Source organism: Bacillus rossius, chromosome 5 (assembly GCF_032445375.1).
Source record: "Bacillus rossius redtenbacheri isolate Brsri chromosome 5, Brsri_v3, whole genome shotgun sequence".
NCBI lineage: Eukaryota > Metazoa > Arthropoda > Insecta > Phasmatodea > Bacillidae > Bacillus > Bacillus rossius.
This window is the reverse complement of record NC_086333.1, coordinates 70,302,024-70,314,872: the sequence shown is the minus strand read 5'-3', so window position 1 is coordinate 70,314,872 and position 12,849 is coordinate 70,302,024. Positions and strand designations below refer to the sequence as shown.

General features: G+C 39.7%; 1 protein-coding gene across 6 annotated transcripts in view; it reads right to left on the bottom strand.

Annotated features, from left to right (window-relative positions):
• The window catches only part of LOC134531984 (regulating synaptic membrane exocytosis protein 2), a 312,665-nt gene that overhangs the window by 97,318 nt on the left and 202,498 nt on the right, over positions 1 to 12,849 (bottom strand). For all 6 annotated transcript variants that reach the window (XR_010075102.1, XR_010075103.1, XR_010075105.1 and 3 more), the window contains one exon: positions 1,515 to 1,645. Coding sequence is in view for 1 of the 6 variants with exons in the window: in XM_063368090.1 (XP_063224160.1) it covers positions 1,515 to 1,645 (131 nt within the window). In the remaining 5 variants the exon portion in view is untranslated. The remainder of the gene's footprint in view (positions 1 to 1,514; positions 1,646 to 12,849) is intronic.

Genomic DNA, 12,849 nt, shown 5'->3' with positions numbered 1-12,849 from the left:
CTTACCAGTTTCCTATGTTAATGTTCGCAGGCTTTCACGGCCATTGTCCGAAGTAGCTTGGCTTCTGGGTTGTAGCCGCGTCCTTGGCGAATAATTCACCGACGTTTCGGTCGACATTGCAGTCGCCATCATCAGGGAGCAGTTACCTACTGACAAATACGTGACTGGGCTCGTTTCCGTTCTCCTCTTTGTGCGATGATTCGTCCCCCGCCAAAAAAAAAAATAGTACCGAGAGAGATATATGAACAAAAGAATAAGATAGAGAGTGTGCGCATGTGCTTGTTAAAAAAAAAATAGGTATCCTATACAAACGGCTGTGAATGCCTTGAATTTTATATTTTCCACCAGCGCACTCGCGTTCCACCTTGTTCAACCAGCAGCGTAGAGAGCGCCTTTTGAGAACAGTCCCTGCATTTCCCGCATAGATAGCGCTATCTGTTACGAATTTCATATTTCGTTCATATAGGTTATTTGGCGTGTTCCAAATTGGCAGAATCTTTTGAAGTAACAGGAACACGCACAGTTTTTTTACTTTATGGTTAGGGACCGGAAAAACTCGCGGGTTCAATGACCTGTAGGATGAACTCCATAGATCTACGTGCACTCGGTCAAATGTAACCCACTCATTGGCTGCTGTCTTGTGAGAAGTCCCAGCGTAGCAGCCTGTGATTCGATAAAGCTTTTGGTTGGTCGTTTCTCATTGGTCATTGAGTCATCCAGGTGAATTGCGAGCCAATAGCAGAGGCAGCATTGAGGTATAACTATTTGCATTTTAGTCCATCGCGTAATGAAATTCGCGAATTTTTCCGGTCTCTATTTATGGTGTACTTCAACAGTGAGTTATATTTAGTCATCAGGGGGAGCAGTTACATACTGAAAATTAGGTAACTGCTCCCTGATGATAGCGAAACGTCGGTGGAGTTATTCGTCAAGGACGTGGCTACAACCCAGAAGCACAGCTACTTCAGCTTCCTGATGATGGCGACTACAATGTTGACCGAAACGTCGGTGGAGTTTTTCGCGAAGGACGCGGCTACAACCCAGAAGCACAGCTACTTCAGCTTCCTGATGATGACGACTGCAATGTCGACCGAAACGTCGGTGAAGTCATACGCCAAGGACGTGGCTACAACCCAGAAGCACAGCTACTTCAGCTTTCTGATGATGGCGACTACAATGTTGATCGAAACGTCGGTGGAGTCATTCGCCAAGGACGTGGATACAACCCAGAAGCATAGCTACTTCAGCTTCCTGATGATGGCGACTGCAATGTCAACCGAAACGTCGGTGAAGTCATTCGCCAAGGACGCGGCTACAACCCAGAAGCACAGCTACTTCAGCTTCCTGATGATGGCGACTGCAATGTCAACCGAAACGTCGGTGAAGTCATTCGCCAAGGACGCGGCTACAACCCAGAAGCCAAGCTATACTTCAGTCTCCCGTGTCGTCCCTATCGCGAGTGTTGGCGTCGCTTGGAGGGAAACGGCGCGTGTTCCCGAAGAGAGACCACGCACCTCCGGTCCGGCAGCAGGAAGAGCTTGGCGTACGGGTTGCGGGGGCTGCCGTTGGCGCGGGGGGTCAGTCCCGCGGCGCAGACCACCGTCACCACCAGCTGCAGCGCGCCGGAGTCGAACCACAGCTTCACCTGCCGGCCACGGAACACATGACACACCTGCCTGCCGGCAGAACAAGTACAAGCGCCGCTCTAGCGGTGGACGCTATCTGTCGGGTGGGCCCACAACCACCAGAAAAAAAAAATACTTGGACGGGAGGTTTTTTTTTTAATAGGCCCTCTGATTTCGAGGGCCCAACCAAAAATTCACCAATTTATTAAGAAGTAAAGTAAAAGGTACGAAAACAACAAGAAAAACACTTACAACACTATATACATATGTTATCTTTGAAAGATTTGTGCAATGGGAGTGCATGACTTGATTTAAGTTTTTGGACATACGCCATTGCTAAGCACTTTTTCTGTAGAAGAAAACTAAAAACTAAAAATAAATAAATAAATAAAAATACCCAAAAGACAAAAAACACAAATTAAGCAAAAAAATTGCTGTTGTCAACAGGATAGAAACACCACAAAATATTCTGTAACAGGAATATGGTCAACAAACAAAGAAAAAAAAAACCATATTGTTGACCATATTCCTGTTATGGAATATTTTGTGGTGTTTCTATCCTGTTGACAACAGCAATTTTTTTGCTTAATTTGTGTTTTTTGTCTTTTGGGTATTTTTATTTATTTATTTATTTTTAGTTTTTAGTTTTCTTCTACAGAAAAAGTGCTTAGCAATGGCGTATGTCCAAAAACTTACATGAAGTCACTATATACATGGCCCAGAGGGCAAGGTGGTGACAGGAAATGACAGGGTCCCTCCGACGATTCCGTCCCTGGGGCCAAGCTACTTATTGGGTCGGTGCGGTACGTTGTGGTTAGTCGGGCGTCCAGTACCAGGGTCGGAGCCGAGCTGGTGATGGGGCAGCTCGGGAAGGTTAAAATCCAATGCGTTAGATTTATAATGATATTTTAACTACTCGATACAAATTTGCTTAGAAGAAGATAATATGTGCAAAAAATTGGTTGTCTGTAAAGTCGGTTTACGGACGATAGTTTAACGTGACAACGTCATAACAAAACATTGATGAAATGATTGCATACTTTTATGAATAAAATTGAATCATTTTTATTGAATTATCACTATTTTGTATGGATACAAAGAAGGAGTGAAATGAAATCTACAATTTAATTGGTAAATTTACTTTCATTTGCACTCATTAATTCAAATATGTATATTACTTTAACGCACATATTATTTTAACTATAACTTTTATATTGTTTGCTATTTAATTTCTTCCAATCTGTGTTCTTCTGTTAAGGATAGGACGATGATAGGAAAAGTAGGAAACAAATGGGAGTTTTTCAAGTTTAATGTGCCTCAAAAAAGTCAAATCGATGGTTGTTCCAATCGAGTGGAAGAGAGATAGATGCGGCGCAAGCGTACAATGAGCGTAACGAGACACAGAGTAACGGGGCAATGTGCGTAACGGGACACTTTTTCGTGCGTGCAGCCGGCGTTCTTCGATTTATTGGACGTTGTCACGTCAAAAAAAAACATATTTCCTACATAAATGAGTAGGAGATGCAGTTTTTTCTGGTATGCCACACCACAAAATATGTGGTCACCAAAACAGAGTCAACTAATGTTTCTCCGTTTCGTTTGCCTGATAGTAGCTTGTGCATAACATCTCACAATCAATGTAGTTATGTTAGTAATGTATTATAAGAGCTACTATCTAACGGGTGGACCGAAAACTACTTCAAAAACTAGATATCTGCATCGACAATTAGAGTTCCTTTCTCTCCCATGGCGGGAGGGAGAGGCACATGGGCTGAATTCGAAAACATAGGGATAAGTACATAGCACACACATCCCTGCATCCCTCTGCAAATGCAACCACAAAGTTAAAGGATTAATTTCTAAAGCTGGTTGCACAACTGAAAAAAAAAAAAAAACAGTAACAGTATGCCGTGCGTACAAGATTTGAACGCCGTGTTTTCGAACCTACTGATTCACGATAGCGCATAGGATGGTCGTGTGCGTGGGAGACCGGTGATACGCATTGGAGGGAAATTAATATATTTTATTTCTGTTACGGACGCATGACGCAACAGCCAATGAGAGCAGAGTAAGATGCAATTTTCGCGGGACTAGAGAACTGTTTGTACTTATCAACACTGTTATGGCAAAACATTGTCTAGATATTACAACGCTCAGGTGTATGTGATTCCTGCTTTAAAAAATAATTATTGTTCTTACTTATATAAAAGTCACTAGAAATTTAAAAAATGTTGTGTCGGTAAAAAGGTAAAATAAAAATTTTACACAACCATAATTATTTTATATGTTGAAAAACTGTGTTCACAAATTGCTGGTCAGATGTCACGGGATAATCGTTTGGTAGTTAATATAGTTATTTACTAACTCTACCAACAGATGTCAAATGCATTGCGAAATTTCTTTGGCTGAAATGAAAAGTAAAATTTCAATTATGAACTGATTTAGCACAAGTCATGTGCACAGTCTAGTGGCCTGCCATGCACTCGCTTATTTTTTTTTTAAATTGTGAACACAGCTTAAGGGTTGGATAGTACCCGAATACTTTGACTGCTGGCACCACCTGTTGACAGTTGGTAGTACTAATTTGCACGTAAACATTTTGAGTCTAGATATCAACGAATATTCAGCAAAACGTAAATAAGAACAAACAATTTTAAAATTTTAATGTAGCGTGGGTAGCAAAAATGTTAGCAATCAGTATAAAAATATTTAAAAATATTTATGATGATAATTTATGAATATTCCTGTAAGTTCACGTTCGCCTTTTGGTAATTTTTTATGAACGATTTTATTTGACCCCGTCACTTTATTATGTTTTAAACAATTATCATGCCAAAAATCTGAAGTAAATTGTACACAAACAAAATAATACACTATGCCGAAGCTAATGGATGTAGGGACGCATCAGTGTCACATCCCTAGAAACCTCGAGTTTATTGGACACATTTAGGGATGCATCGTTATCCCGTGTGAGAATTCTGAAGAAACACAAAGATGGCCGTGTCCACTACAATACACTATTAGGCTCTGTTAGTTAATGGATCCATTAGGCTAGTATTCGGATGCAGTCATAGAATCCTGTAATGGCGTAAAAGAAAAACCAAGAAGGATGTGGGAAGCAGAGTGTTAAATGACAGTGACAGAGGAACATTGAGACATTTCACTTTGCTGACTCGGTCGCAGGCTGAAAGCAGTCGAGTATGATATTGATGATGATGATGATGATGATAATGGTGATGGTGATTATGATGATGACATAGTATCCTGCCGGAGGCCAGGGGAATATTCAAGGGGAAGTTGGAGGGTTGAAGGGATACATCCCCCCAAAATCCTAAATAATCTAGCACTCTCACCAACGGGAAAGAATTTGAAAGCAATCAGTGGGCAAAGTGGTTCTTAAACCTTTACCTCTCACCTTTTTCGCAAAATAAAATTATGCTTACTTTCCTGCTTAGGGCATGTTTTACGTGTAGGGCCTGCTAGAGGAAGTGAAAGGAAGTGGAAAGGAAAAAGGGGAGGGGGGCTGATGCCTGGGACTTAAGCTCCAAGAAAGTCCTAGTTTCAAGGTTATTTTTAATTCTTGGGTTTACCCTGATAGGACCAAAATTTCAAGTCTGTTGTTAATAGAATAGATAGGAAATCTTACAAGTAAAACGATACGCAGAGATAACATTTATAGTTATACGGCCAAGATAATGTTTACGAGTATTTACATTTTTTTTTTTAATTTGTGGATTTTGATAAAGTTGTACATAATAATAATACAAGGTAAGGGGCCCAATGAAATTATTTGTTCCTAGGTCCTTAGTTTCTCTCGACAACCCTACGACAACCATGGAGCTGGTACGTTCCTAGAGAGACAGGCCTGTGTTCCCAGCATGCTTGAACAATGCGTGATGGTGATTTATTACTTTAGATGAATTAGCATAACAGTAAACAATGTTCATAGATTGTCCCACAAAATGACGTTCACAAACATGGTGTTAATAGATGGCAGCAGCATCTATCTTTACGATACTCATTTCATATTGACTAGGTAGTATATACACTCGTACGTCATTCAGTTTCAAAATGGCGATGATGCTAGATAATTATGGAATATCAGCATGTCGTAATGCGGCTGAGACAGCAACCCCCAAAAAATTTCATTCAGCCGGTACATTGATAAAAAGAATGGGATGAGTGCATTAATAGTGGTAAAGATTACGTGGAAGATTAAAATTAGTTTTGAAGTGAAAGATATATTTCAATTATCTTCTTTTACTTACTTAATGACTTTCCTTCAAATTTTTAATGTTGCTAACCTAGCCTGACCTATTTTATGGATAAAAAATTACTTGAAACAATAGTGTTTTACAGAACTATCGAAGGTTATTAAAAAAACTAAACAAGTGAACAAGTCATTCAGTACTCGCCAGAGGTGTGTAATATCTAACCTCGGTAACTAGCAAATTAACGTGTTCTCATGTTGCAAATACACTTATAATACGAAACTCGGACATTAAATGTAAAATAGAATTCTTTAAAATAATGCCGAGCGAGATAAATATACACACAAAATGTGATTTACACTACATTTCTTGTGAATCATACATAGTTTCTGCACCTGCCACTAGAATTGGCTGACAGAGCAGCTACGTTGAATATCAAATATTCCATTTGCAGAGCGATATTTTAAACTATATGATGGAACTGCTCCGATAAAAGCAAAAAAAAAAAAAAAAAAAGACTTGAATACTAAAACCTACATTTGGACCTGATTTTTTAAAAGGAATTTTATTAAAATACTGGCCGTCTTGTTGTAATTCATAAACAGTTAAAATACTATAAAGTTTCCTTTCAGCTTTGTAAAGTTAGTTCACGCCAACCGTCTCAGATGTCAGCACCGTGGTTACACACTTCCGTCCCATGCGATTTCTGTTCCATTCACAAAATTATTCATACCAAATTCTGTATATCAAGAGCTAAGATTTTACACATAAAAAAACAATTTTTGTAATATTTTATTATATTTTTTACGCAAAAGTCGCATAGGTATGTTACAAGTTTCCGTGTGGGATGAAGTTCGTATGGAGCATTGGCAGAATGCATTGGTGTCGGCAAATGGGAGTATTCCAAAATACCAAAATAAAACCTTGTGGACTCGCATAAATGTCCACCACTGTTTACAGGAAAAATCAGGAAAAATCCTGTCAGGAATCTTTTATAAGAAAATCTTTTACAAGAAAATTCTTGCGAAAAATCTACAAGTGGCAATGGGAATCGAACCTGTATCGCCCAAACACCCAATTATGGTCCCGCGAAGATGTATTTCTTCCATCTGCTTGTGAGTTGGAGAGTGCTTTCGATTAAAAACAGATAAAATTTTACTTATTGGTAAGGTGGAATCAAATACTTTGTTATCGCCATGAAATAATGCAACATTTCATAAGCGGCAGCCAATGTTATAGATTGTTTAAAATCATTACGAATATAATTCATAAAGAAAATAAAACCATTGTAGGTAAATATTCTGCTCCCAACTACAACCAAGAACATGCCCCTAAAATTGCCACATTTTGCATAAAGGCAGAATCCTAGAGTTTTATTTTGAAAAGTGGTGTGAGTGGGGAAAGTGGGGGAGGGGGGGGGGGGGGGTGACAGTATTTTTTTAAATTTTTAACAGGAAAATTAAACAAAGGCTGTACAGTATCTTCTGCCAATGGGTTTTCTTCACAAAGTTACCTAAACATACTGAAATAATAAATTAATTAAATTTGTACCTTTCTTGTTGATATGACATTTATGTACTATATATATATATATATATATATATATATATATATATATATATATGTGTGTGTGTGTGTGTATTTACTTTTATGCCCTCAAGGTGGATGGTGGGTAAAGGGGCAGGATTTCAACACCTAACTCCCTCCCCCTTCCCCATCTCACCGACTAATGGCCAATCACAACCCTCATAACTTCCTCTTCACCCTGGGAACTGCAGAGCATCCACATTGCTGAGATCACTATTTTATTTATTTGTTTAATTTACATATTGAATTAAATCAGACACATTAAAATTTGGAATTTAACAATTGTATCAGTAAAATATTAAAGTTAATATAAAAATACAAGATTTTATACTACACACGGTTTTGGCGCCTTACATAAACTCTTGCATTGTTAATTGCATGACAGCATGTCATGAGATTGGCAATTCATACTTCCTTATAATTTTTTTATTACAATTTTGTTAATCTTTCATTTTACTACATGTTTTTCTCCTACAGCTGTTCACACATAATATTAATTTATTTTTATTATTTATTTTCAATCATTCTGTTGGATGTATACCACAATTACTACACATCGATAATGAATATATTTTTGACTGCAAGAATTTACACTATCTTACGACATATTTTTGTAAAAAATTTACATTTTCAGTCTAATATTTAAACTTTGACAAATGATATATATATACTTGTTTATGACCATCTCATATTTACTTAAAACAAATTCAATTTTCCTTAAATGTTTCTTAATACCCTATTCCAAATAATAAAATATACTGTAAACCATACTGCATTCACACCAATTACAAAACAATATTCTTTAAAAAAATAAACTTATTAAATTTTGTAGCATTGCGTCTTTTCTTCATATACTTACATAGGCAATTTTTACAATTTGTTTCATATTCCCTTTCATTTGAACCAAGCCACCTGCTACTATACTGAAATTTTCCTTTCCTGTTTCTTCCATGCTTGTCAGAAACCTGTTTTACTCATAAAATCGACTATAAATTTTCCTGGAATTTTTAATACTCTATAATGATTTGACAAATTTTTAAAAAAGAACTATATTCAACAATAGAGCTGAAGGGATAGTAATGGAGGGAAAATGGCTTTCAATTTTCTCCATAAAATTAAATTTCGAAAAATAGCTAAAATATGTTTTGAATCATTTTACACTATCAAAGTTAAGTTTTGGTCGGAGCTATCTCAAACTTTCCAAATTTAATCTCATTTTGAAATTAAATAACGCATAACTTGCTGGAAGGAATTTTTAAACTTGCTATGCTGTTTATGCATTTATAAAGTTCTTTAACAATCTAAATATAACAAAAAATAATATTCTTTGCGTATTAAAAAAAAATTCATTTATTTTTCTTTAAGTTGTAGAAAAAAATTCCTTTGTACACATAAATTTATTTCGCAGATGACATTCATATTACTAACATATCATTACACTTTAACAACCTCTTTAATCGCCTATATGCTTTTTGCCATTTCGAAGATTCGTTGTGACGGAAACAGATATCATTTACATTTTCGATAGGCACAATTTTGATTGGATGATAACATTCAGCATCCAACATATTTTACAACCTGTCCAATATGCCAAATATTTGATGGGAACTCAAGTCATCCAACTTGTCAAACAAACACGGCTGCACTAGTGACATTTTTGGTGATGTCATAACCATCAAACTTTATTTGACACAGCATATTGGAAGGTTTTTGAAAAAAAAAAATTTGACCGCGTGACAGGGCCTTTACCAAAATGTGAACTCCTTGCAACAACAGCTTTCGAAATGTCCAAATATCCAAAGAGTCTTTTTTCCGGTTCTCGGGAATGTAGGCTACATACGTGTGGTTTCCTTGGGTCTTCCTACGGTCCTCCATGGTGTTATTTTCCGCTGTCCGAATACTTGTTCCTCGCTGGCCACGGATCGACACTCGCGCTAGAGAAGCCATGATCTTGTGTTTGTCATTCAAAATCGGCCGGCTCAAGGGAGTGCAGCGAACAAATTTAATTCCTCCCTTGTTTATTGTCTCAACGAACTTCAATTTCAGTGAGTTCACCGCCTTCGCATTACTTTTTCAACCTTCCTTTTCGTTATATACACCTATCCCCAAATTTAAACTAATTCCTCTACTTGCTTTAGTTCTGCGTCCTTTACAGTTTTGAGGCTATTTGCGGACTCATCCAACCCTTCTTGCACATTTCCTCGAGAAGCTACCATCCCTCCTCCTGAGAAATCACGGCGTGATCATCAAGACAACATAAATGTCCTCGCTCGTCGTATCATTAAACTCTTCGTAATCTGTAGAGCATTCAACTGTCACGAGAACCACTTTAGAATAATTTTCCCGCGCATGCTCGCAAGATTGTAATTGTTTGCTGAGCATATTATTGACTTCTCCCGTTTCTCGAATCATATATTTAATCTGTAAAATCGTTCCAGTATTCATGTCAGTACTGCAACGACATTCAGTGATGGCCCTTTTAGTGGCGGAATGGCCAAAATGACACATTCTGCCTGGTTCTTAACTGTGTCGTTTGCCGCCTGCTGTGCAGGTCCGTGACCACTATCCATACTTACTAATGTTACAAATATTGTTACGAACATGAGAGACCAGATATTTCTGTTTTATCGCAATTCACCATATTGTTGCGATCGGGTTCATAAAGGATAGATAGCCCTTTTATCGATTTTTATCACACACAGTTTTATTGATTTCCAATATTTACATCACTAGCAAGAAGTCTTCTAAAAAAATGCCTAATAATTAATTACACTTAAAAAAATTGTTGCTTCCCCAGTCACTCGTTTCTTACAATCCACACACCTCGCTGGGCCGCACCTCTGGCACAACTCTCGCCGCAGCACCCCTCGTGGATCTCCACCGCGGGACTCCGTCACCGCACTCCGCCGCCGCCGACGCACTTGCCTTCGCAGAGGATCCGCTCGACGCCTCGCTCGGAACTTTGCTTGGGACTCCACCGCGCCCACGACACTATCGCCCGGAACTGAACTCTCTGCCCTGGAACCTTCGTCCAGGGACTTCGCCGCTCTATCACCAGGAAAATCCGCCGCGGGAAAACTCCCGACTCCACTCACTCACTCCCTGCCCTGGAACCTTCGTCCAAGGACTTCGCCACTCTGCCGCACCCGCGGCACTGTCGCCTCGGAAACTCCGCCACGGGAGAACTCCCGACTGAACTCTCACTGACTGACTCTGAGGCCGGCGTCCTCGGCTTATATATCAGCCCAGGCGTCCTTCTAGAATTCACGAGTGCGGCTGGGGCCAGTCGCGTCATTCCGCGCCAACCCGACGGCAGAAATCTCTCGAAACATGTGTTGGTGGCTCGCGTAACTCCGCAGCTGTCAGGTTTCGGATGTCAAGCTAACAGCGCCGCGCGGGGAGCTGAGGGCTGGAGGGAGGGGAAGCGGCGACCCAGGTGCGCGCGGAACGTCTCATGTTGCGCGGCCACATGATGTCAGCCAGCTGTGCACCTGCACGTGTCGCAGCCTTGCTCATGTTCGTAACATTATAATATTGTCTCTACTTATTGGATAAGAAGTCATATTGTAAACCTTCTATTTTTCATCCTCAAGTGTATTTGTTATTTCAGGATCCCGCAAGCATTTTACTAGTTTATTTTATTTCAGTTAAAGCTTTACAGGAACGGACCCAAACTTTCCGGAGACCATCTCAGTTTTAAATTTTTTTGTGCTGTAATCTTAATTCCTAAATTTACTACAAGTCTTTGAGGCTGGAATAACAATTTCATAATTTAAGGAGTGCAATTAAGGGTATTAAGCCCCACCATCTTGGATTTTGCCATCTTTAAGTTATAATTCTAATTTTGAACTATTTATCTTAATTACCCAGATCTTCCATATCATGATACCAACACGTATTTACTAACAGGCTCTATTCTGTAAGCACCGCAAGGAAATAAATAATTATTATTTCACGGGGACGACTACAGCTGTCATGATAATCACACCATTTCATATGAGTTAATTTCAACAAGTAACCAAAGCTAAGCCCTATGCCATGACAACCAAAAAATTTAAAGCGGAACACTTTTGCAAGTGGCATCAAAATATTGTAAATTGCAAGATGGCCTAATCCCCCCTTTGAATGGCCTGTCTTTTCAATTTGGCGTCAGACGCGCTGTCCAGCGGCCTCGCTCTCCCTAGTCTCTTCGCATCGCCACTCCGAGGATTTCATCTTCAGGTCACAACTGGTTTTCGTCATCCCGACTTCTTTAATTTTTTATTTTATTTTCGGGGCTTACCTCAGGGGTCCGACTGCTTCGTTAATTAAATAATAATCCGCTAGTCGCAGTTGTCACCAACATAAATCTTGTATCCAACCACCCGGTGGCTCTGCATATCACGTAAACTAGTCCTGCAGATAGGCGTTCATGCAATGACCACCCTTAGGAGATGATTTTCGGATAAAACCTGGTTCTCAACCGAGGTCAGTCTATTATAGGGTGATTATAAAGTAACTATACATTGTTTTGTGAAAAACACATTTTATTCCATAATTTGTATTTATTAATGAAACCTATATCATGTATGAATATATTTTTTGTTGTTGGAGGTAACTCGGAAACAATGCTAACAACATAAGAAAGAACCGCTGTTGTGTGTGTGCTCGTATGCATGGATTGACGTACGGACAGGTGCAGGCAGATTTCACCCGCAGGTTTCGGAAGCTGGGCCCCACCAGATTAGCTATCAAAACCCTTGGTATCAAGATAAATTTAAGCGAACCGTTAGTGTTGCAGATGAACAACCTCCAGGAAGGCCACCCGTGTTGCACAGACGCTGTGCAACGTGTAGAAGACGCCATTACACGCAGCCCCTCCGCATCTACCAGGAGACTGTCTCTGGAGCTACTATGGGTTCCACAAAGCACCGCCTGGGAAACTCTACGCTACAAATTGCAAAAAACCTGTGTGTCACATCAGGTTGTGCATGAGCTTGAAGCAGAGGACCATGCAGCCAGGGAAGCAATGTGTCATGACCTTCTAGGGGCTGTCGGAAATGATAATCTTCTGCATCATGTCCTCTTCAGCTACATTCCACAAGTGCGGGCACGTGAAAAGACACAATTTTGGGATCTGGCCTAGTGAGCAGCCTAACACGCTGCAGGAGTGGCAACGAGACACACCCAAAGATAATGTGCTGATGGGATTCACTAGGTCAAAGGTCTATGGACCCTTCATGTTTGCCGAGGGGACAATCACTGGTAACGTGTACCTTGACATGCTGGAGGGAAATTCTTGGAGCCACAATTGACAAGTGATGGGATTATGGATGCCGTTGTGTTCCAACAGGATGGAGCACAGCCCCATTTTGCCCTGATTGTTCGGGACGACCTCGATAAAGCTTTCCCTGGCAGATGGATCGGTTGGGGTTCACCACGAATGT